Raw genomic sequence first — 27,104 nt, 5'->3', positions numbered from 1 at the left:
TGTAAGCACGCAAGTGTAGCTGCTGAGTTCCTTTTGTAAATAAACAGAATGTGTTTCTTCTAAGAACAATCTACAGATCTTCTCTGTCTTGGTAACAACTCGCCCACCCCGAAACAAGTGTGCAACCCGGATCCTTTAGCCCCAACAAACCAGGGCACTGGTTCCAACAATAGCTGATGGCAAAGGCTGGCCTCTCATGATCGTGAGGTTGTGCAGCATGCAGCAGACCACCATGAATCATGACACCCACTCTGCTGAGTACTAGCAGGGTTTCTCCAGGATGGTCCAGGAAACAGAAGGATTATTTTTATTCACCAATGATCTGCTCCATCATATTTCATTTGACAGCGTGACTTCTTGTATGCATGTTACACATGTGTGTAGGTTGCATACCAGAATCATCAGCAAATAGTCCTTGACACCAATTAGCCATTCTTTGGTTTGCCATGGTAACTCAGAGGCAGCTGGCACAGCTATCCACTGCAGGAATGAAAGCATCATGACCTCTGCCAGGATATCAGGCATTGACTAGCATGATTCACTGCCTATGGTCAAATATCATCTGGATGGTGAAAGAATGGAATTAATTTCGATTCTGGTATAGGGTAGAGATGACAATGCGGCACCCACAAAGTGATATGTGTGTGGTCAATGGCACCCTGCACCATGGAGAAGCCTGTGATCTTGGCAAAGCTGTGTGCTCACTCACTCTGCTTGTCTCTGGCAAAAGAGAACAAAATATAGTTAGCTCTCTTTGAACACAGAGCCTCACTGATCTCCCTTACACAAACGTGGGTGGCAAACTTGAGTTGTTGCAAATATCACCTCTAGCCTGGAAGGAGCCAGACCCATAAAGGTTCATGGCCAAGGTCACCTTCACAGCCACTAATAATGCAGTCCTTTTCTTCTTCCATGGTTCCAACCGTAGCTGCAGCAGATGGCAGATTTCAGTGAGGACATCGTTACTGAAGCACAGACGTCTCATACATTGTTCCTCTCTGAGATTCAAGAAGGAGAATTATTCCCTGAACATCCTTAGTGAACTCCCTACTGAGAGTTCTTCCCACCCTCATCCTCCTCACTTTTCCGGCAGCTTGTCCTGCTCTGTTCATTTACCAAGTGATGTTGTATTCCAAAGCGAATGGTTATGAGGGCATCCATAGTTCGTCCAGAAGCCTTCAAGTCAGCAAAACATCCTTTAATACCCGCCACACCACTCTCCGTGGACTTATGCACCTTGAAATTACTATAGAAAATACCAAACCATTGTAGAATCCTAGCAAAACCAAATGAAATCCAGAAGCAACCAATCCCCGAGTAGTTGATGATCCCTTTAAATAATGCTGGGAGAATGTCCTTCCTGCTGCTGAACACGAGTTCAGCTGTGCATTGTTAAGAGAGGATGCTAGCTGTAGTGCTGAGCTCCAAAATGACACCACTGGCATCAAATTAACATTGATATCATGATCTCCCTGTTCTGCATACTTTTAGCAGATGTGTCACTGCACTTGAGTTAATACATGTACCAATATGGCATCCAATGCAAATCATCCCACAAGCATGCCACAAATGCCATTTGAAGCTCTCAGGGTTTGCATAACACCTAAAATACTGTGACTGTCAAACCCAATTTCTCACTCAAAGTTTTTAAAACTTCTGATAGACTCTTACATAGAGCACTGTGTGCTGTATACCGCAAATTACTTTAATGTGACATCACTAAGTACATCAGTGATTTAATTTTGAAGAGTATATGAACATTTTTCATGTAGTGCCAAATGGAATTGATAGATTTCATTACAGGATCAAAGGATTCACATAAATTTTGCATTACGTTGTAGAGATACCTGCATATTTTTTTTTGGTATTCTTAGTGAACATCTGCTTACACATCCTTGTCTCTGTATAAAGAAAAATAATTTGTCTTTATGTAGTGATTTTTACATCCTCAGATATCCTGTCACGACGATATGTCATGGGCATTATAAAATATTAACTGTTACTTTCAGTGGCTGGTGCAGTGCCTTGGATTGTTTTCAAAAACAAAGACACTGTTTTAAAATAGCTGCAGAAGCCACCTGACCTAAAATTGGCCAAGTTTCTAGCAGCCTCTGAAAGCGGATTACCAGGGGACATGTCTAGGCAGTCCCCTGGTGGACTTCATGCCTGTTATTGTCGGAACTCTGCTAAAGATAAGAATAATAGGCCACTAGACTGCCTAACCCTAGAAACTGTTAGGAACAAAGAAGGACTAACAAAACTCATTATGCAAGGAAATGCTAAGGACGCCCTGTTTCGATGGCATCTTGATAGCTTTGACAATGGGATATTGAAACTCCTTTGTTAATATGGATTGCCCTCCAATGTGTGCTAATATCCAGCTGTCACATGATTGGAACCCCACTTGTGAAACACTATGATTATAAGCTTTTCTGTTGGTTACAGAAAGAAGAGTCTGCAGAATGCACCAGTAACAGCAAGATGATGATTGCAGAATGTAACATTATCTCTCTCTTCCTGCTATTCTCAAGTTCAGGACCCTATCTCTGTTACATTTTGGAATACATCGCAGAGATAGAGGATTTTAATCAAAAGGAATTTCAAGTGCCATAGTATCCACTTGGGAAAAGACAGATTACAGTTTATAAGAGACTGTCTCCAGAAAGCCAACCAGCTTACTTCAGTTGCAACACCGTTGGAATTTCAAGACCACCAAAGGAATATCAGAAGGTACATTTCTTTCCTCTCTTACTGACTTTAACTGTCATCAATTCCATCTCCTCCACCCTATAACTTGTTCTGTTGTGTGTGTGTGTGTGTGTGTGTGTGTGTGGTGGGATTCAGGACACGTTTTCACCTTTCAATAAGTCTTAGAATTTTACCAGAGTGAGTTTTTAAACAACAAAACTAACTCCCTACTGTTGACTCAAGAGATCTGGCTAGCTTATTTCTTCATATGGTTTTACATACCATTAAGTACATATTGAATTGAAAAATCACAATTTTCTAAAAATTCAAACATTGTTAAAACCAACTTCAGGAGTGGAACAGAGAGACAAATTTATTCACCTATCTGGACTTGGTTGTAACAATCCCAAAACACTTCATGTGCAATTAATGTTTTGAAATTTGTAAGAAAATGCCCAGAATCTCATGGAATGTTTAATTTGTAATTTTAACCTTATGGTATGCTCTCTTGCACCGAATCTTCCTGTTGTGATTTTATTCCAAAATTTTCTGGATAATAAACTTGAATATACTGCAGCTATCCTAATTGTGATTTAAGGGCCCCAGAGATGGTCCATTGAATCTTCATCAGTTAAGTAATTAAGCAGATCAATATTGGCTTACCCAAGTCATAGAATTATGAATTTCAAATCCTTTCACAATTCTGAACTTGATCAACTTCAGAACTCACTCAGCTGCTGTATGCAATTCCTAGGAATATTCTATTTTTCTTTAGAAGACCAGTGAGCTGCCTTATAATCACAACAGGTGCCTGCAGCTCTCTAGAATTATTCAGAGGAGGCCTGAACACCAATTTCAATTTTGAGGGTATGACCTCTGCTTCACTCTGAGTGCGCCAACCGTCTCTGGCTCAAAATCTAACCTAAACAAATTTCTCCCCCACTTTTCCTGTCATCAAAGGCTTGTGCAGGAACTTTAGTTCATTATACTGTGCACACAATGTACACATAATGACAAAGAATAAATGTTTTGATCGGTTTTAGTTAAGAATGAGAAATATCAAAAAAAAAGCAGAAACTATTGTACTTTAATCTAGTAATACTGCTATTGGGCCAATACTTGACACTTGATGAATTTAACAATAATAATTCTCGATATAAACAGTAAAGCTTCCAACAATGGAATAATGGTTCCTCCAATCATCTATGTGCTATGGCATCAGATAAATGCTTAAATGTGTTGGTGAATTTTGGCTTGTGTAAGCTTTTTAAGATTACTGAATTCACTGATTTTAAAAAGAGCCATGCACCTCACTTCAACAACACTTAATTTCTTATCAGTACTTACCTTTACCTTTCCACTTGCTAAATATTAACTTTGAATTTTTACGCACCTGATATTATTTGTATCTGAGTCAAAATAGATAAACATTGCTCAAGGAGCAATATAAGTGGAAAGTTTCCTCCGTTAATTGTAACTGCATGTGTGAAGCAAATACATACATATATAATATATAGATGTATTCAGTATGTAATTTGAGAGTTAAATAAAGATTTACATTTGTATAGTGCCTTTCACAATCACCAGATGCCCCAAACCACTTTACAGACAATTAGGTACCTCTGAAGTGTAGTCACTGTTGTAATGTAGGAAATGCAGCAGCCAATTTAAATAAATTAGCATAGAAAGGGAGGAGGTTCTAAGTGGTCTGGCAGGCTTAAATATAGATAAATCTCCAGGCCTGGATTAAATGTTTCCCAGGCTTTTGAGTGGGGCAAGGGAGGAGATAGCAGGGGCACTGGCAATAATTTGCAATTGTTGCCAGTGACCCTGCTATCTTCTCCCTTGCCACAGGAGAGGTGCCAGAGGACTGGAGGACAGCCAATATGGTACCACTAATCAAGAAGGAAGGAAGGGATAAACCAGGGAACTACAGGCCAGTCAGTCTAACCTCAGTGGTGGGGACACTATTGGAAGCAATTCTGAGGGATAGAATTAATCTACACTTGGAGAGGCAGGGATTAATCAAGGACAGTCAGCATAGTTTTGTTAAGGGGAGGTCATATCTGACCAATTTGATTAAATTTTTCGAATAGGTGACCAGGTATGTAGATGGGTGCAATGCATTTGATGTAGTTTACTTGAACTTCAGCAAGGTGTTTGATAAGGTCCCGCATGGGAGACTGATAACGAAGGTAAGAGCCCATGGGATCAAAGGCAATTTGGCAAATTGGATCCAGAATTGGCTGAGTGGCAGGAAGCAGAGGGTGATGGTCAAGGGGTGTTTTTGTGACTGGATGCTTGTGTCCAGTGGGGTTCCACAGGGATCGGTGTTGGGTTCCTTGCTGTTTGTGGTATATATAAATGATTTAGACTTGAATGTAGGAGGGTTGATCAGTAAGTTCGCAGATGACACGGAAATTGGTGGGGTGGTAAATAGTGAGGAGGATAGCCTTAGATTACAGGAGGATATAGATGGGCTGGTCAGATGATTTGATCAGTGGCAAATGGAATTTAATCCAGATAAGTGTGAGGTGATGCACTTGGGCAGGACAAACAAGGCACGGGAATACACGATAAACGTTAGGACCCTGGGAAGTACCGAGGATCAGGGGGACCTTGGTATGCATGTCCACCGGTCCCTTAAAGTAGCGGGACAGGTAGATAAGGTGGTTAAGAAGGTATATGGGATGCTCGCCTTTATTAGCCGAGGCATAGAATATAAGAGCAGGGAGGTTATGCTGGAACTGTATAAAATGCTGGTTAGGCCACAGCTAGAGTATTGCGTGCACTTCTGGAATCCACATTATAGGAAGGATGTGATTGCACTAGAGAAAGTGCAGAGGAGATTTACCAGGATGTTGCCTGGGCTGGAGAGTTTTAGTTATGAGGAGAGATTGAATAGACTGGGGTTATTTTCCCTGAAGCAGAGGAGGTTGAGGGGGGACATGATGGAGTTGTATAAAATTATGAGGGGCATATATAGGGTAGACAGAAAGGAACTTTTCCCCTTGGTGGAGGGATCAATTACCAGGGGGCATAGATTTAAGGTAAGGGGCAGGAGGTTTAGAAGGGATGTGAGAAAGAATTATTTCACCCAGAGGGTGGTGGGAATCTGGAACTCATTGCCTGAAAAGGTGGTAGAGGCAGAAACCCTCATAACATTTAAGAAGTATTTGGATGTGCACTTGTAATGCCATGGCATACAAGGCTATGGGCCTAGCGCTGGAAAATGGGAATTAGGATAGTTAGGTACTTGTTTGACTGGCGTAGACTCGATGGGCCGAAGGGTCTTTTTCTGTTCTGTAGACCTCTATGGCCAGGATGTTCAGGTCGATGAGCGGGGAGCGGGGCTGCTCGCTGTCATGTAAAATGATGCGGGATGACGTTTGGCGGAACTCCTGACGTCACCCTGCGTCATTTCAATTTTCAGGTCAACGGGGACGCAGCTGAATCAGCTGTATGCCCGCCAACCTGTCAACGGCCTATTGAGGCCATTTAAAAAGTAATTAATGGATCTGCCCGTCCAACCGTAAGGTTGGCGGACAGGCCGGGAGCCCTGGTGGGCTTCAGAAAAAGCATGAAACCTCATCCACGGGCGGGATGAAGTTTCATGAGGGTTTGTAAAAATTTAATAAAAGTTTCATTAAAAGTGATGGACATGTCCCGACTCATATGACAGTGTCACATGAGGGGACATGTCAGGGAAATTTTATTTTTGCCCCTTCACCATTTTTAAATTTGGTGCCGATCTCCCTGAGGCAGCACCTAGCCTCAGGGAGATGAGTGCGCTCTTTCGTGCGAAAGAGCACTCTCTTGGCTGAGGGACTCCCCCACCTCACCCGCCCGCACAGGGAGCGCATGACAAGAAATCTCTATGCACAATATGACCTTGAATTCCTGACTTGCTGCAATTTGTGATCTGTGTATCAAAGCGTACAAATAATCCTACTGGCCACCTCAATTCAGAACCTATCCCCTTACTAATAAAGATAGATCTTTCTCCCACATCTTTTGAGCTAAAATGAAACAGCAAATGTAGAAAAAGTTGCTATTGGCCAATATTTAATATTCATCATGTTCTTGTGATTTTGGTAACATCTGTTCCTGGTCTGCATTCAGCTGTCTTCAGCGTATGACTTAACCAAACACAATCAGGGCAGATTTTAATGCTGCCCACCTGGTGAAAACTGGGGAGGTGGGCTGTTAAAATGGCCACTGTGACCAACTCTAACCAATCCCACTGCCTTTTGAGCAGATGAGAGGAACACCTCCCTTTACAGATCAGGCTCTGATGACACCAGTGAGCCTGGCTTAAGTTTAACCCTTGCATTCAACAAAAACTGGCCAACGTTTGATGGGTTAAAAAGTGAAAAGTCTGTGTTGTATATTGGTTGCTTATGAGTGAAAACTACATTTTGATATATACGTTTGATATTCTCGGTAGACAAAAATTCAGAATGAATAAAACAAATGTTTTATGCAGAGTGAATTTTTGTCAACAAACACTAATTTTGGAAGATAATGGCAATAACAAATGGTCAGAAATTAATTCAATGAAGATAATCTTAGAGTTAAGTGTTATTAATAGAAAAATTGCAAATTGGATAGAAATGTGTAAATTAGTTCATTATCTGAAAGCTGCAGAAAGCGGTTTACTGACAAAGTAAATTGCACAATGACAGTTCTTTTGTCAGTAATTATAGCAACACGAAATCTGTAACTCCAGCAGCCAGGGTGGCTACTCTTTAATTGGTTTCAGTGACAGTTCAGAACAAAAACAGATTTCTTAAGCGGTCTTTGCTTTTTCTGGAGCCAATCTGAAGGTCCTGTGAACTGAGCTTTTTATTGTGGAATTACTCGCATCCCATTGCAAAATGCTACTGAAATATTTGTGATGGCTAATCTTCAGGTTTATGCCAAAAGCATGTTCAGTGGAGCCATCAGAAGTGTCAGGTGGGTTCAGTATTGTGGGCACTCCACTTCTCCCCTGCAATTATGCAGGATGTAGGATGGTGTATTGTCAGAGGATGTGTCTGTCCAGTTAAATGTGTGGAAATCGCCACCTTGAGTCAAAGCTGAAGAGGATTGACTCAAAACTGCTGTGCAGGTTCTTGAGACAAGGCATGTATTTGGAGAACAGCCTTTAGATCTTCTTTAATTCTGTCAGGAGGCTAAATTTTTGAAAATGCAGAAGAGGAATCCATCCTAAACGATTAATAAGATGACTGGCACAATATTTAGTGAGCAGTGCTGCACTTTCGATTTTAGATCAGTGACAAATAAACACTGACCAAGTTTGCTTTGTTCACACGTAATATAATTGCACTTGTCCATTTACAAAAGTGATAATATTGTACCAACCATGCAAGTTGATTTATGGATGTCAAGATTTCTTTCAAAAGCATATTCAGCAACAATAACATGCATTTACAAGCGCCTTTAATGGAGTTAAACATCCCTAGGATCTTCACAGGGGCATTATCAAACACAATTGGTCATAGGTATTTGGACAGATGACCAAACATTTGATCAAAGTGGTAGATTTTAAGGAGCGAGCACCTTAAGGAGGAGGGAAAGAGGTTTAAGAAGGGAATTTCAGAGCCTAGAGCCTAAGCAACTGAAGGCATGACCGCCAATGGTGGTGCCAATTAATAATGGGGATGCGTACAAGGCTAGAATTGGAGGATCGCAGAGATCTCGGAGGGTTGTAAGACTAGCGGAGGTTACAGAGATAGGGAGCTGCAAGGCCGCAAAGGAATTTGAAAAGAAGGATAAAAATTTTAAAATTGAGGCACTGCCACACTGGGATCCAATGTAGGTCAGCGAGCACAGAGGTGTTGGATATACAGGACTCGGAATAAGTTAGGACACAGGCAGCAGAGTTTTGAATGGAGGGTGGAAGACGGAAGGATGGCTAGGAGAGCATTGGAATGAGAGGTAACAAAAGCATGGATGTGAATATTCATCTGATGTTCAATTATTGAGTAATCTATTAGATAGAGAAATGGCATAACCTCCATAATTTGAAATTTATATCTCTAACTGCCACAAAACTCTGATGCAAATCATTTGATAAATATCAAATGCAATGCTTTTTAAGCCAAGTAAAGGATAGGGAAGGCATTTTTAAGCCCATTATATTTTTAGAGTTTTTTTTCAATCCCTACATGGTTTAAAAACAAAAGGACGTAGTCTCACTAAAAAAATCTTTTAATATATGTTTTTATAGAGAAAACCAGTACATATTTGGTCTTCTGGGTAATGCTCAAGAGTACACTTGGAGACATTGGAGTAATATTAAAAATGCTGCATGAGCTCAGCAGTATTAATTGGCTTTCAGCTATTCTACAGCATAGAAATGTGTAACCCATTCACTTTTACTTTGACAACTTTTAAAGTAATGCTTTAAATTCTGCATCCAACCTGTCCACTGCCCTATTTCTGTAAAATTATACCACAAGTGAATATTACCTGGAGGGCAGTTTGTTGAACTCAAAAACAGGTTTGCACCAGTAAAACCATTCCTGATATTTTAATAGTTTTTCATTCATGTTGGTCTTGCTCATTTATGGCAATTAGTTTTGTTGCTGGTTCAACTTTATTTGCATAAATACTCTGATTGCATTTAATTCCCGTTGTCACATGCACTTAAAAAGAAAATCAATGTGTTGAATTGGGCTTCATTGTACCTGTGAGTTCCCTTTTAATGTTCGGCAGGTTCGCTGGACAGGAGTTGCTGATGGTAATGGCAGGAGCTGCCATTCCTGGATTGTTGTAGACATCCAACATGTTACCAGGCACCGGTAACTGAAATATTAAAGAATGATATGAGTTAGGAATCCTTCAGTCAACTTCAATAAGAATCAATGGAAAAAAAATAGATGTATCTGAGTCTGAGTCCTGCTTTAGATAAATGACCTGCTGTAATTTGTTTTATGGTGTATCTTATATTTCTATCTTTGTGCTTCTGACACTATGGCAATGCCAAATTCTGTTTAATTGTGAGTTTCAACAATGTTTCAAACAATCACAAATCTATTTTGCGACTACTACTAATCTACAAGTTTAACCGACAAGAGGAAAAACCTATGGGTTAAGTACTTCAAGCTAAATCTAAATGATAAAAGCAAATCCAGAAAGGTTATTAAAAAATAAATTTAATTCAAAGCAATTTTCAGTGAATGAAAGTAATGAATAAACAAAATATTGAAAAAATACAACTCCAGTTTCCTTAGCTGTTGGCTGAGATGGCTCATACTTACTTTTAGTTTTGACTAGGTAGCCTATGGATGCAAGAAAATGAATAATGGTGGCTATGTTGTTAATATTAGCTCCTTTGCGTAACTATGTGACAGATAGGAAAACCTCAGTGGGAGTTGGTGATTAAAACCACAGACCATACTATGCAAGGTGAGTGGAGCTATAAGAAGGTAATGGCATCAATACGAAATAATTTGTATTTCATTAAAACCCAAATCCTAAATCTGTATTCAATTTATAACATACGTTGCATGTTTAATAGCTTAAATTTTCAGCAGTGTTATTTTGCCTCATACATTTAGCATTAATACAAAATTTGCTGGAAATTATGTGAACTTGAAAACCTGTTTGTGATGATTGTCTGCTTTGAAAGCACCCAAAGTAGCTTCCAATTTCATTTTTTCTATGTCTATAAACAATGGCAGCAGCCAAAATGGCTTGGGCACCAGCAGCCTAAGTGTCTCAGGCTGTTCTGCCCTTCCCACATCAGCAGCAGGTTTGTCAGCACACATTGCTTCATGCTTTCTCAGTAGATCTTCAGGTAATAAAGTGAATTGTAGGGTCAGGCTATTACTGGCCACCTACTTTGGTTGACACTTGTGCCCTCCTCAGAGTTAATCTACCTCAAACTATAAAGGGGTTGCTTTTAACAGACAGGGAAACCTTGAAGGTGGCTTTCTTAAGTGGACATTAGTGTATTAATGAGGTGGGTTTTCCAAGCATAAACATAATATATGCAGCTTTGTTAATTACAAGTCTTAGTTATTTCAAATAATTGCTTAATAACTATATTGAGAAACCCTGCACAGCATGCAAAAAACAAACTTGTATTTGCATAGTGCCTTCAACGTGCTTGAGAACATTTCAGATACAAGGAATTGTTGTGAAGTCCAGTCACTGCTATAATGTAGGTGTTAGTAGCAGCCATTTTGCAGAAGTAATGGCCCACAAATAGTATTGAAGATAAACAAACAAATAATTTAATTTTGAATATAAATTCATCAAAGCCATTATCGTTTTTAAATTGTTAACTTTTCCTTCTTTTGAAAGTAATCAAATGGTCAGGCTTTGTCCAGTGTGACTGTAATGGAATATGTTTCTTCACTCATTAACTGGCAATTGCATCTTAATATTTATGTGTCTCACGCTACTGCTGTTGTACACTAAATGCCATGAAATGAAAACAAGTACAGAACAATCTTCAGATGCTATGTGAGCTTATAATTCCACAAAATTTAAATTTAATAATTTCTTAATTTTATCTTTTTACAGTAATGAAAGGATTGTACTCAAGCACTTACATCTACTATTGATGCATTTCTTGAAGTAGTTTGTTCAAAAGCCAACATATTTTAAGTTTTTTTTAGAAGTTATTACGAGCAGAAGTGGCTGTGCCCTTAGTAACGAGAATCACTGTACTGTGCAGTGTTGCTCACTGCCTGGCAGGTTGTGACTGTGGCATCATGAAACATGCAGCCCATAGCACAAGCTTACATGGGTTACATGTACATTAGAAATTTAGAGTGAACTCACAGACAAAACAGAACAACAGGCCCAATCTTAGCTTAATGACTCCTGCACAAAAAACTGTGGGAAAGAAAAAGTTCTGATGGATCCACAATTTGATCCCACCTTGATTCCACTCACCCTGAAGGGATGAAGAAGACATGAAAGAGGAAACTACATGGGAAAAGTTACAGAGAAGGAGAAGAGGGAAAAAAAATCAGAATGAAAATTGATAGAGGTATAAAATTACCGTATTAGCCATTGGAATTCCTGGGTCCATCAGTCCAAGGATATCATCATTATAACTTGACTCCAAGCTAATAATGTCATCAATGACATCGTCCATCTGTGACAACCAGCAGGGAAAAAAAAGCATAAGAAACAATCAGAAGTAAAAGGCCTCAGATCACATCTGCCTAGATGTAGTGATTTTTAATTTTAAAACCCTTTGACCTATTCATAGTAATATCATTTTTCAAGCTGATTCATTTTTAGCTTTGGGAGAAAAATGTGAGATCACACTAAGCCTCCTTCTCTCATCTTAGAACTTGTTAAATTTATCACCATCCCAGCCATCTGTTACCATCAGTGTTCTTTTCATGAACAGAAGATTATAAATCTAATTTTAACATTGGTTATCAGTCATCGGGGCTTGCAAAATCATTATTGTTCACCATTCCCATCGAAATGCTAGTTTTTATCATCATCGGTTTTTTGCTAGGAGAAATGAGTTTCAAACACTATGGAATAGATTTTCATTTTTACCGCAGTAATCTGTGTCAGTGTATAGGCTGGCTTTTATAGAACTTGACCAATTTTCATTCCATTGATTTCAAATGGCAGAGAATTTAGTTTTCATTCTGAGCTGGATTCAAACTCATGTCTCAAAGTTGAAAGGCAGATTTTGGTGGTAGTAGGTACTTTTCCACTCAGAACTATGAAGCCTAAAGTATAGAGGGGTTCCATGTGAAAATAGCTGAGAATGAGTCAGTTGGTCCTAAAAGGTATTGTACCAACTTGCATTACACCCCAAGGTGCTTCACAGAGAGGCACGGAAAATTGGCATTAAACAAAAGGAGAGATTCAGGAGGTGACCAAATTTCCATGAGACAGGTGGATTGTGAGGAGGATCTTAAATGAGGAAAAGAGGATGGTGAGGTAGAAGGGGAAACTGCAGAGGGACAAGTCAAGTCAACGAAGGGGAAGGCATGACCCCAGTATGAGAAGAACAGACATTGCAGAATGATTGTTGGAGATTACAGGGGCAGGAAGGGGGATTAAAAAAACAAGGATAATCATTTTATTTTGAAATTATACTTTCCATAAACTTGGGCTTATGTCCTTACTTACAAGTCCTATTCACCCATTATCCTTGTGCTCATTAATCTACATTAGGGCACCAGATAAAGCAATGCCTCATTTTAAAAATTCTCATCCTTGTTCTCAAATCCATCCATGGCCTCATTCCTCCCAATCTCTGTAATCTCCTAGAGCCCAACAATCTCTGAGATATCTGCTCTCCTCTAATTCAGGCATCTTGAGCACTCCCCATTTCAATTACTCCACCATTGATAGACATGCCTTCAGATGCCTAGTCTCTAAGCTCTGGAATTCCCCACCTCTCTACTCGTTTTTCTCCTTTAAGATGCTCCTTAAAACCAAACTCTGAATATGATTTTGGCCATCTGGGTGAATATTATTTTACATGGCTCAGAATCAAATTTTGCTTTATAACGCTCCCGTTAAATACCTTGGACTTTTTATTAGATTAAAAGTGCTAGAAAAGTACAAGTTGTTGTTGTTTGAAGCATTGGGAGTCAAAGTAGGGTCAGAAGCCTGAGCCTTTCACAACATCTAATTGAAGAACTGTCCTGATCCCTCCCTCCAGACCCTATATCCTATCCAATCATGAACGACCCTTGTTCCATTGCTTCCAACTCAGTAAGATGCATCTGGTCAAAGGGTAGCTTTGTATCATCACACAACTGAAAAAGCACAGTGCCCGATTCTTACCACAATAGTCAACACAAACCCAGATTTTCTCACTCTTTATGTTTTCAAAAAATAGCTGAACATATTCTTAATATCATGATCATCCCAGATTTCCCGCACTCCCAACAGCTGAGCTGATGGCAGATAATGTGACTTGTGCTAACAGGTTGCCCTTGATATTGAAATGTTGCCTGATCATGAAAATGAATCATGCTTTCTGGTGACATTATTGGGTGGGGGTCATGAATGTGCCATCCGCTGTCCATCAATATATGTTGCCAAACCAAAATCAGTCCTAATTGAAATAATCACCAATTCTTGTGAAAAATCATTGACCTGAAATGTCAACTCTGTTTCTTTCCCCGCAGATACTGCCTGAGCTGCTGAATATTTCTAGCAGTTTCTGTTTTTATCTCATGTGGAATTATTTATTTTAACTTATGATATAAAGTGGCAAACATGAAATAATTACTGATTTTAACAATTAATACAATGCAATACATTCAGCAGATTTCAGTGAAACATTAGTATTTATAGGTTTCTTTTTATTACCATTTTCATTTCTGGCAACCAGACCTGCAAAAGAAAAAAACAGAAAAATATTAAGTATTCCACAAAAACTCCCTAAACTGTGTGTGCCTTGTACATAAATGATGTATACTTAGATTCTAACAGAAACCCGGATAATTGATGTTCAACAGTTCATAGCAGGCCTCCCAAGAAATAAAGCTTGGTACAGTTAAAGTACAGGCAACCTTTAAAAACCTTGGACAGAGGAATTAAATAAGTGCATTAAGTTACTTATTAAAAATTAGATGACCAGTTGAGGACACTGAATACCATACCCTACTTACTATTGTGTCACTTCATGAGGCGCTGTCATGATTAATTATAAGAATGTGACATTTGATACACAGAGGGAAAAAGACCAAGGGTTGAGTGGCAAAATTTGTCTGTTGCAAAATTATGGTGCTGAGCAGAGAGAGCTATGGTCTGGAGTTTCCACTAGGTTGCACTGTTTTCTTCAATGCAATTCACATGAAATTGGCCAAACCAGCAGAAAAGATCAAGAGATTTCAAGTGCAATTCATATCCAGCACCAATCGAGTTTCTGTCAGCTTTTGTGCTGGAAGTTGGTCCCTCTCAGAAAACTGGTCACACTCCCAAATTAGACGAATCACCATTGTGAGTTTCCGCTAACTGCCCCTCTTTGCAGGCCTTCAAAGAGGTTCTTAAAATTAAGCTTATTTTTAGGTGCAAGGACATCAATCGGCACATTTTAAAAACTTAAGATTGTTAAAAATTTAGTAAGAAACTGACTAATGTACACCATTGTAACTAGCAAGTTCTGCCCAGCTTTTGAAATTATTTTCAGCTATTTTCAATCTAGATACTTACAGCTGGAGGAATAGACACAGATTGAAAGTGATATTTTTGTGATTAAACCCATTTTCAGCTGCAGTAATCAAAATGCACCAAGTTACCATTTAAAGATTTATATTATATGTATATATGTAATATATCAAGGAATACATTTTTAAACCAAAAATGTGTATTTGTTCCAACACTTGGCCTGATCCTGCTGATTTATGGCAATTTTTATGTCCGGCATCAGGTAAATGGCTTGATGGGAAATTTGAGGGAAATAAATACTTCACAAAACCAACACAATTTTAGGTGCAGTTTGCATATGGGTCACCGATTGCACCCATGCCTATAAGTGCATCTGAATAAGCTGTATTAATACCTGCTAATATTGCTGTACTGTACAGCAATAACAAGTTTAAAATAAACCGTCCACTCAGCTACAGCAAATTAGTGTGGTAGAAAGTCTTCAGACATTAAACTATCTTTGTGCAGAAAAATGTAGAGTGGTGATACATTAAAAAAAAATCCTCACCATCATTTTTTATTTATTTATTCTGGTTTTGATCTTTCTTGGCTTGCACCTGTTTCACAAAAGAGTCCATTTTGCTTATTTGTTTTAATACTGTGGTCCATTGAGGCCATTGAGTTTTAGCAAAGTTAGCAGTGGCTTTAATTATATAGTAAGTAAATCCCTATATTAGTGTTTTTGTGTCACTTCCCCACTTCAAACGAACTGCTACACAAGTTGTAAGTCCTTGTCTAAGAACAAAATATTTCATAGATAACAGCACCAAATGATGCCTCTGCTGCTAAGCATTTCATAATTGATTATTAAAGTTAAGATACAAAAGCGCCCAAAGTATTTCAGCAATTTTCATGCCAGCCAGAGGTGAGATCATGCACCAATGTTCTCCTTTTCGAAGATTTTGAACATTCTGTACATTTAGGTTAACAGAATGGATATTGTATTTTTAATAATCTGTCACTTTCCACCATCATTTTTCACTCATTTCTCACTAACAGTACTGCTTGACATAACAACAGGCTGTTGTTAGAAAGGTTGCATCATTTCCTGATGGAAATAGACAGCACATTAATACATTTCATATTTAGATTTAGGTTATGTAAAAAGTTAGGCCTCCAAAAATACCACTTTCGTCCGAGGATAAGTAAACTCCACTGGAAAATGTTCTGCAAAGTGATTATAATGGGTTTGCACCTATGATTTGAAAAATATATATACTGATTCACACAAGTCAGCTTGGGCTACCCACACGCCTCAGCAATTATTAAGTATTTGGAATGGGTTGGTCAGGTAATCATAAAACATGGGGGAGGATGCAAAGAGTAATCATTCTATACTCTTACACATTGAGGGTAGATTCTTAAACAGTGCAAATTACTGAAATGCTACAGCCAATCGTGCTAGTTCTGGTACATTAACAGACATAATAGTAATAGCAAACTTAAGTGTAACCCTGTGAGATTTGCCGTGCACGTAGCAGAGTCATAAGCATAGATAGGTTAGGAACACAATGTTTCTAGATGACTAAAATCCTGAGGCAGCTTCAATATTTGCTTTCTGACATTTAACATAAGAAATTTTGTTTTTATACTGTATGCTGACTAATCTATTTGTTAGCAGTAGAATCATTACATTTAGTTTGCTATTATCTCTGAAATATATTGAGATCTGCTGCGCCATAAGAGGCATTTTCACCTTTGTGCCTCCGCAAGGGCACAAATTTGATTTTAACCTTTCCCAGCTTGCTGATCCTTGTAGTTCAAAGAGACAAAATACTATTAATTAACATAAAAGTCACAACCATTTTATCAAACTGCAAAAAAAAGTACAAAATGCTCAAAGTAATTTTATCTGAACTATGCAGAAGATTTTAAAACCTGAATTGAAGAAAAAACACTGAGATTCATGTTTAAGTTGATCATACTTGGTGTAATTATTTACTTTTTAAACTTCTAACCCAATATTATCCATACAAAAGAATTTTAGGATTACCTCTTTTTCACAGTTTGAGTTGATGTTTAGCATGGCCATTGGGCTGTTAGGTGCACTGCTTCCAGTTCCTGGAGGCATGGCATGATCACTTGGTTGGTTAGAACAGGGCATGCTTAAGGCTTGGTTTGTCAGCTTGTTGCCCAAGGTGGTTGACAGATACTGCTTTACCTGCTGCCTTTGGGCTTGCTGAATGTGGTATTTGGTTGGATTTTCAAGGTGGGTTTGCACCTATATGTGGAACAGAATTTAAAAAGAATGTATCAATCTTATGTTTTTATTTGTTGCTATAATTAAAACGTAACATAATGCACAGTGTAATGAGAGCCTGAGTATCATTGTGAAGTTCTTCCTGGCAATGAAGCGAGACTCTCTTATGAACAATTGAAATAATAGAAAGCAACCAAAATGGCAACAAAAATGCAAGATCACTTCCCTTACAAAAACAGTGTCGGAAGAAGCTTCAAAGTGTTCCCTTTTATGCAATATTTTAGGAGAGCATCACACTTTATGAGTTTACTGTAGTTAAGCTACAAGTGAAGCTGCAAATCCGTGTACTAGACTATGATTTTACTGATTTCCTAAGCTGTTCTCTCAATGGGATAACGAAGAGCCTTTAAACTACAAAGCCATACAATTTTCACAATCGTGAAGCGAATTTACACATATTAAATTATAAGATTAATTTACACTATAATTCAATCAAATGCATATTTGCTGACAATTTACTTGCAAGCAGCTGTTTAGCATCGATAAGCAGCTCTTTCAGGAGATTCCTGCAGGCTATTTATAACTTTGGAAGTCTTACTGGTTATTTCAGAAATGGTGAAGTCTGCAACAGATGCTACCCAATGGGTATATTCAGAAGATAATCACAGCAAAAATATCTCATTTCTTTTAGTAATTAAAAAATGAAGTGTTGCTTTAACAACCAACTGAAAAAAGAACTAAATTCTGACCAATCACAGTACATTACATTAAAACTTACCTTATAATGATTAAGCTCCAACATCTCAAATGTGATGAAACATTTACTAATGTTTTAAAGTAAATTAACCAATAAGTGTTGGAAGTGCAACCACGATTACTCCGCTCCAGGAAATTGGTTGCTGTCAACTTTGATTCAAATATGGTTTACCAGTGGCCTAGATAAAGTGGCATCAAAACCGTTGGTCTTATAAAAAAAAGCTCCCTTAATTAGTTATGCATATAAAGATATCAACAGCATACAGAAGAAGCTTTCAAGATGTTATGGTAGTTAGCCATGTAAATTAAAAATTATTTGCCATTAGCTGTTTTTACACAGCTTTGACGTCACTGTTTTTTATGCATAAAACGGGTTCTTTCATGGGGAGACCATGATTTTTTGACTGATAATTGCTCCAAGGCAAATTCATTTTTTCGTTCCAGTCCCAACATTATAAGTAGAAAAGTGAACAAAGCTCACAAAGAAGCCTTTTACAGAGAGAAAGTGCTGTAATGGAGTAAGTTGTGGAAAGATCTAAATGTTATGAGAAATGTACAAATAGATATGCAAATATCTCTGTTAAGTCTTTTATTTCTCTTTTCACTTTGTTCAGCCCATTTTCCCAAGTTTTTCCTCCCATTACAAGCTCACTGTTGGTGGGTAGACAGTATAGTCTGAGATGTGGATTATAGTATAGTCCGAGAGCTCAGAACGAGCTTGAGTGCTGAGCTAGACAACATCAGTTTTTCTTTCTGTTTTAAAAATGCCTTGCTTCTCCCTATCAATCCACCTTAAATCTCCGTCCTGAACTGGCAAAAGAGAATTAACCAGCTGAGATAGACGAGCAACAATAAAATAAGTAACAGGCACTTGTGTAGCTGAAGCAACGACCATCTGAATAGGAAGCAACATGCTTCATTATTTTCATTAAAAGACTTTGCAGTAAAAGTTATTCCTCTTTGCCTTCACAATATACTGTGAAAAATCTGTTCCATAGCTGTTTGGAAAAATAATAAGTAACAGTAACCATAAGCAAGACCAATACTGTGGTTTGGCAAATGAATGGTTGAGAACAAGTGCTACTTTACCGATACAAGTCTTTTGTTCACTCTCAACAGACATGCAGACAGCTCTTAACATATCTCCGATGAGAAAAATAACTGATTTTTACAGCAAGAAATTGCACTTGAAAATTCAATGCAGGGTAAATAGCAGTAAAGTTGAAAAATAAACTATTGTATGACATTGGACAATCTCATCCATCAGTCCCAACCTCAGTAGTAAGCTATTAATCTGGCACACAACTTACTTTTTGTCTCCAACCTCCCTTTCCTCTCCAATATCCTTGAACATGTTGTCACTTCCCAAATTCGCTCCCATCTTTCCCAGAACTCCATGTTTGATTCCCTCCAATCAGGTTTACGCCCCTGCCACAGTAGCAAAACAGCTCTTATCAACATCACAAATAACATCTGATGTGACTGTGACAAAGGCAAATAATCCCTCCTTGACCTTTCTGCATCCTTTGACACAGCTGATCACACCACCCTCCTCCAACGCCTCTCCACTATCGTTCAGCTGAGTGGGAATGCACTCTCCTGGTTCCACTCCTAACCATAGCCAGAGAATCACATCAATGACTTCTCTTCCTTTTCCTGCAGTTACCTCTGGTGCCCCCCAAGGATTTATCCTTGGTCCTCTCCTATTTCTCATCTGCATGCTTCCCCTTGGTAACATCATGCAAAATCAGTTCTCACATTTACACTGACCACACCCAGCTTTACCTCACCACCACTTCTTTAGACTCCTCCACTGTTGCTAAATTATCAGGCTGCTTTTCTGACATCCAGTAATGAATGAGCAGAAATGTCCTCTAATTAAATACTGCGAAGACCGAAGCTGTTGATTTCAATATCCGCAACAAACTCTGCTCCCTCGCTACCAACCCCATTCCCCTCCCTGGCAACTGTCTGAGATTGAACCAGATTGTTTGCAAGCTCAGCGACATATCTGACCCTGGAATGAGCTTTCAACTGCACCATCGCTAAGATTGCCTATTTCCGTTTCCTTAATATTACCCAACTGCTTCAAATCTTCTGCCACTGAAACCCTCATTCTATGTCTTTGTTACCGCCAGAAATTATTATTCTCATGCATTCCTGGCTGGTTTCCCACATTCGACCCTTCATAAATTTGAGCCAAAACTCTGCTGCCCATGTCCTAATACGTACCAAATCCCATTCACCCCTTGCTGCTGTGCTCCCTACCTACAACTGCTCCCAGTTAAGCAACGTGTCGATTTTAAAATTCTCAGCCTTGCTTTTAAATCTTTGTGGCCTGGCCTCTCCCATCTCTGTAATTTTGTCTTGACCTATAACCCGCTAAGGTATCTGTGCTGCTCTAATCTAATTCTGGCCTCTTGAGCATCCACAACTGTAATCACTTTTTTATTACATTACAGGTGCTATATAAATATATGTTGTTGTTGGAACATAGCTTCTGAAAACACAAGGGGGCATCATTTTCCTGTCTATACGTAGGACAACAGATTGTTGCAAACAGATTTTTCACCTTCTGCATTATAATGAGCATTACAGCTTTCCGACCTGGTAATCTCTGATATTGTAGAAGTATTATTTAACAATGAGAAGGGAATACTTGAAGTAATGTTTCTATTGAACGATATACCAAATTCTATTTAACCTCATTCAAGAACGTTTATATGACAAGAAATTGCCATGAAGAATGCTTTCAAAGTCTGAGGATTGAAAGCATTTGCCTTCACTCCAATCTGTTAGAACTTCATTAACTATGCTGCAGCCCAAGAGCTCCACATAGATGAGGGGTGGCAGTGGGGGGCGGGGGAGAGAGAATCACTAAATCAGTTTTACAGGAAATTGCATTCTACGACTAATTTAGAAATTGTGCCCTTGGAGCTAGACCAACACCCTCTGCAGGATAAAGACGCCACATATTTATCAATGTCCATTTTAAGAAGCTAGAATGCAATCTGTAAGATGGCACTGTTCTAATAACAAAGACAAAGAAAGAACAACTGAAAACCGTCTCAAATGATCATCTATTTAAAAGATTCTACTTTTGTTGCAGTCACAATTCTTAGAAATAAACTATAATGAGATTCTAATTAAAAAAGATCCATAATTTTTCCTAAATTTACGGTTGAGTGATATTGTAGGTGGTGTAATGGCTCCATCAACAATAACTGCTAAATCGTGAAAATGGTATTTTCTGCATTTAAACAAAATAATTCACCCCTAACAGTTGTTACATCACAAATCAAAATGTGCTCTGGTCTGCGGTATTAATAGCTAACTTACTTCCATGCAGGGTTTGAAAGCTTTTGGTTTACTCAAGCATGCCCATCTGAACTTGGCAATGAAAAGGGATTCAGGCTGAGGGAATTGGGATGTGAGGTCCAACTAGTCAGTTAATCCCTCATGTTCAACCCCATCTCCAGAGGCACTGAGCCCCTGCCAATAAATGACCCTTTCAAACATTCTCTACTCTTCCAAACTCCATCCAGTTCATTCTGACACTCTTCTCCCACCCTGTCCTCAATTCAACCTGACATCTTATCACCTGTATCACAATCCAAGCTCATAAACCACTTCTCCTCACCCAGGTTAAGTTGACAACACCTTCCCTTTCTTTATTAGTTTGGATTACACTACCAGTTAATGCCGTCGTTCTTTCCCCCACTTTCTCCCATCACGTTAGTGCTGCTACTCTGTTTTACCTTCAGTTAATGCTGATACTCCCCCCCTGCACCCACCCCCCACCCTCAGTTAATATTGCATTCTCTCGCTGCCCTTCCACCTCCCCACCTAGTTAATATCCTCACCCCCAACCCCACCCCACGCAGCCCAGAAGATAAAACAGTTTGGAACCAGTACTCTTATTTCCCAGTTTTTACTATTTTTTCATTCTGGGCCAGGAATGCCAGGACCTTCTCCTTAGCATTCTCCCCCCCTGCCCTCCATTTTAATACCAACTCTGCTATTGACTTCTTCCCTTTCTCCTCCATTTTTGTTCCTTCCCTCTGTATTTCCTTCTCTCCTTGATGTTGCTCCAGAGCGCTGCTGCAAACTGATTCCAGCTGCCCTATGTTTATGTTGGGAATTCCTACCCTCAAGGAATCCTAAATGCACTATGAAGAGGCTGGAACCACTTCCATTACAGGCGAAACTGGTACTGAAGGAAGAACTTCCCCGTTATATAATAAAGGCAAAATACTGCTGGGATGCTGGAAATCTGAAATAAAAACAGAAAATGTTGGAAAAACTCAGCAGGTCTGGCAGCATCTGTGGAAAGAGAAACAGAATTTCGAGTTTGTATGACTCTTCTTCAGAACCCAGAAAGGCCCAGTCTAGGCATCATTTGGTCAACAAATACTAACACACATTTTAGGCTTTCAAAAGCGATGACAGTCAATGTTAAACATAATAGCTTACATTTTTAGTTTGTAACTTTTATCCTTTGCTATGCAGTCCAATGTCTTATTTGCTTTCTTTATTCCTGGAAAGGCTGGGCTGATGGTACTAATTACCTCCACTCGTTGTCCTAGTCTGATCCCTCCAATATGTTTCCTTGGAGCACATAATCCATTTAACTTTTCATTTACATTTTCTTCACCTGATATTTGTATTTATCTATGTTTATGTTCTTCCTCAGTGGTTCAGGACATTTTCTGTCCTCAAGTTTTTAAGTAAAATATATTCCTGAATTAAGTTCTGAACAATGTCCCTAATGTTATCTCCATGATAGGGTTGCTGAAACTGCTTGGTCCGTAATCAAAACTCTTCAACTGCATAAAGAATGAATAACTGTTGAGATTTTTATATCATGATGTTTACATTAAAATTAGATTTTAATTGAATGTTTCACTTACATGAAGATCAAATTGTGTCTTTGATCAAGAGATCAATTTGATTCCCTTCATTTAATTAGCATTATTGTCCCTTTGAAGTGAAAAGAGTTGTTTTATTAAATTGTGGAGATTTTGGTGGTTAATTAAGGCAAGCAAGACGGTCATACCTTCCTAATATTATATTTGTAGCATTTGTTTTCTATTATTAACTCTACAAGGTATTGTTGAGTCTTTCAGATGAGATGTTATATCGAGGCTCCGTCTGCCTGAGGTAGAAATAAAATCCAATGGCACCATTTTGAAAAAGAGCAGGGGGTGGTTATCCCTGGTGTCCTGCCCAATTTTTATCCCTTAATCAACACCACTATAATAGATTACCACATTGCTGCTTGCAGGAACTTCCTGTACACAAATTAACTCCCACATTACAACAGTGAGTACACTTCAAAAGTATTTCATTAGTTAAGCATGCTGGGACATCCTGAGGTCATGAAAAGTTGCTATATAAATGCAAGTCTTTTTTGAATCTGAAGATCTCTACATTTCGGTGCACTGTTTTTGATACTCCGTTTTAAAATTAGGTGTTTGAAACAATAAACTCACTCTTGAAAGCTGATGTTTGATCAGGTAAAGGGTCAATATCAGACTTTGATCAAAGTACACACTACGTACAGAGGGTGCAAGAGAGGAAACAACAGGCTAAATTTGCCTCATTCAGTAAATTTACAGAGATTCAAGTTTGCAAATGTAATGCTCCTGTGGTAATATGCATATCTTCTCATTAGCTGTATGAAACTCATGTAACTTGCTTTGTGGCCATTTGTTGCCTGTCATATTTAATAGATGAAGCTGGAAGCTTTCGGTAGCAGTGCAATCTGAATCAGTCTCAATCCAATTGAATATGAGGGACTATAAGCCTCTAGTAAAGTCTGCCCATGTGTTAGAAATTGACTTGTAAAGTGAGGTGACCTTGGTAGTTACAGGTAATTCATTATCAAAGAGATCAATTCCAGGTCAGAATTTAACTGATTAGCATAGTATTGCATCTGCCAAGGCGAGACTGACACAATATATGCTTGTAGCCTACAGAATTCTCTAAACACAAAGTCTCTCACCCTCCTGAGTCACCCTTGTCTGCAGACTTTGTTACTGTAAATTATCAGTGACTTAATAAGGGGATACTTTAGTTGAATGAGATATGCTGGAGTCAATAATGTGGCTTCTGACTTTCAGGGTTACCAAACAGCAGCTCTACAAACATCACTTTGTTTATGCTATGCTTATCAGCCCTTTGTATCTTGGATCCTGAACATTTTTTATGTAGTTACATCTACTGTACAGGCTAATTATCAAAGTATATACAGAATGATATTCCTACTTAAAGTCAAGTTAACAGTCCTTGATGTAGATGTCTTTCTGTTTGGTCTGTTCTCAGAAACTTTCTAATTTTTCTGTCATGGGAGATTCCCTGCCCTGAGTGTGAGACCCTGAGCCAGCAATCTGGGGAAAACCAGCTCTGTTGTTGCAGCATTTGTTTTCTTCTTTAAAAGATAACAACAGAAATTATATGTTAGGAAGTCAAAAGGAATAGAAAACAAAATTCTCAAGAATCTGTTCTTGATATGCACAATATGCTTTACTAGGCTTCCTAGGATCCCCATACAGATCCTTAAGGGTTTATGGATCTTAAGTTGAAAACCTTGGCTTCTGTGAATAATCACTCTAAGGAAAAAAACTGTAGATTTTGGAAATCTGAAACTGAACAGGAAATTCTGGACACAGAATAGGGCAGCAGTATATGTTGAGAGAACAGAGAAGTTGACATTACAGATGTTGACCATTCCTCAGAGCTCCACTCTGCACTGTACTTGATGCCCTCATCTAGCTCCACTAATGGACAGTATTTAGTAGAACATTCTAACGTAGAAACCAAACTACAGAAGTATCAAGAACAGAGAACACAAGCTGTACTAAAAGAACACAAGGTTAACTACTGGCATATAAAGAAAAGGCTGATAATATCAGTTCATTCGCAGTTCAGCTCCACTCTTAAAGAGCTTATTTATTCTATTCTTCCTCTGGCTTTGTGTGTTCATTGATGCTCCCTTCACAGTGCCGTTAACGAACTGAGTAGATGAAGAAAGGCTACTTATTCTTTAATTAGTATACCAAACAATCCTCTACTCTATCCTTGTACAAGAATGCCCAATGTACCATCTGCAATATGATCTGAAAACAGGTGACTACCTGGCCTAGGGATGCTGTACAAGGCAATTCAAAGTCACCCAGTGGTGCTCTCCAATAATCAGCGTTATAATCCAATGACTCGTGTTCCTGTCTATTGTGGTTCCATTCCAGGAGCACAGTCTTAAAGGGATCCAAATTCAAACTTTAGCCATTTATTATTTGCAAGGTTTGATGATCCATATCACCAGAAACAATTAACAGAGCTAAGGCAGCATGGCATTTAACACTGAACATGAAAAACTCCAGGAGGATGGCTATGTCATCATAAAGGTCAGGTGGCAGGTCACCACCACCCTCTCAAGGGCAATTAGGAATGAGCAATAAAAGCCAGTGAAGCCCACATCCCATGAATGAATAGAAAAAAAGAAATGGCAATATTAACAAATAGAAACCACACACAGATGTTTCCCTCCAATTTGATGAAAAAGTACATTGCACTCCAATGCTGTTAGGTCCTTTCGACTGGGAGTGGAATAAAGGTGTTAGCTCTGGGAAAAAAAGCATGCATCATCTACTTTATGCAATGGCGCAATGCTGCTTGTGAAGCTTTGCACATATTTCCTGCATTTCTAAAAGAAGTTAGTTGTATAGAAATCCAAGGCATTTGTCATCTTGACAACTAATGAGAAAGATGTCCTCGTACTGAAATGTATTTGAAGATCTGTCTCATGGAAACAGTCTGAAGCCTGTGAATGTCTCCCTTGAGACTGTTTCCCTTCTCAGATATTTCTATGCAGGATTTCATTAAGCTGTAGACATGACATTAGTGGTTGCAAAAGCCAGGTGTATTAAGACCATCTGAGGTTTAAGCCCGCCTTTCTGCCATAATTCTTCAGATACTCTTGCTCCTTCAACAAAGGTAAAATATCCAGAAGGATGCCCATCCTCAGAAACGCAGCTGTGGCAAAAGAATCTGCAGCTGGCTTCAAGTTACAGATACAAAATACGGAGCTGAGATTAATGCCAAAAACTCAAAAATTATACCACAGCAAAACCAACAGCAAATGCCAAATCAAAATACATACTGAGTGAACAAGTACTGTTGCAAAGGAAATTGCTTAGCTAATAATAAATTCCAATTTCAAATTGCAATATCTAAGGTATGAAGATGTTTTTACTGAACAAGTATTCAATGACTTCAGTATATCCTTGATGAAAAACGCAAAGAATAGTATCATACAGCTTTTTTTCTGAGGCTTTACTGATGATAGTAAACCAAAAGTCCATGAGTCCTTTGCAATGAAGAGGTCGTTTCTGAATGACACTCAATGTGAATTGGGTGAACAACAGACAGATGGTATGCACATCCAGCTCTGTAATCCCCAATTGTTTGATCAGTGCTGCTGTTCCAGCAAATCTGTAGGCCAAACATTTGCATGGGTGAAGGGAGGATATCCTGGCGTAAGTGCCAGGTCTTCTATCGCTAACCCTTCCAATGGTAATGTCTGACATCCCACTGGCAGCTGCCAAGTTATTAAGGTACCCACCAGCTAAGCAGTCAGCAAATAGTAACTTGTAGGGGCAACTTGTGAAGGTGATGGTTCACAGGTGCTCCTGGAAGGAACCCAGATTGTCCATAATGAACCACTTTACACGTGGGACACATTTAACTTATTTGCAAGAACTAAATAACCTATTCTCTGCAAGTGTCTACACAAAAATAATGGCCTGGACTCTCCTTGCAGGGCCTAGTTCTGTGCATTAGCTCATTGATTAAATGCCAAATGAGGGTTGAAGACATGGGAGCACCCAACACTGGAAGTCTCCACTGTCTCCTGCTTTTATGGCCTTCTTCAGAGCAGGCAGAGGCTCGATCCCAACATGCAATTCCAGAAATTCCCATACTACGGTGGATGCATGTTTAAAGGACTGTGAGTTTTAGTACACCCAATTATATATCAACCCTATTTAGTTAGGCACAGCTGCTAAAGTACTTTGCTCAATAAATCTTTGATAGAAACAAATTTTTAAAACTACTCAAAATAAAAGTTTAACAATGTACTTTTTTCTCTTTGAAACAGGTATTCTATGAGCAGAAACAAATCTATTCTAAAATTTACTAGGATAGAATCATCTGCTTTTAACTTACTTTAAAAAGCATTTATCTCTTCACAGTGTTTTATTTACGTCAAAAAATTCAATTCAGGTGGTGAATTGGCAAAATGATGACT

General features: G+C 38.7%; 1 protein-coding gene across 10 annotated transcripts in view; it reads right to left on the bottom strand.

The window, feature by feature from the left end:
* Positions 1–27,104, bottom strand: part of mitfa (melanocyte inducing transcription factor a) — a 315,941-nt gene that overhangs the window by 20,510 nt on the left and 268,327 nt on the right. For 8 of the 10 annotated variants that reach the window (XM_078543693.1, XM_078543694.1, XM_078543695.1 and 5 more), the window contains 4 exons: positions 16,835–17,062; positions 14,002–14,025; positions 11,708–11,803; positions 9,381–9,498 (listed from right to left, as the gene is read on the bottom strand). In XM_078543693.1, the coding sequence (XP_078399819.1) occupies positions 9,381–9,498; positions 11,708–11,803; positions 14,002–14,025; positions 16,835–17,062 (466 nt within the window). Of the gene's footprint in view, positions 1–9,380; positions 9,499–11,707; positions 11,804–14,001; positions 14,026–16,834; positions 17,063–17,819; positions 17,949–27,104 lie in introns of those variants that run through there. The other 2 variants (XM_078543699.1, XM_078543702.1) reach the window with 1 other exon arrangement.

The sequence above is a fragment of the Cetorhinus maximus genome, chromosome 6 (genome assembly GCF_964194155.1).
Source record: "Cetorhinus maximus chromosome 6, sCetMax3.hap1.1, whole genome shotgun sequence".
Classification (NCBI taxonomy): domain Eukaryota; kingdom Metazoa; phylum Chordata; class Chondrichthyes; order Lamniformes; family Cetorhinidae; genus Cetorhinus; species Cetorhinus maximus.
This window is presented reverse-complemented; position numbering and strand designations above follow the sequence as displayed.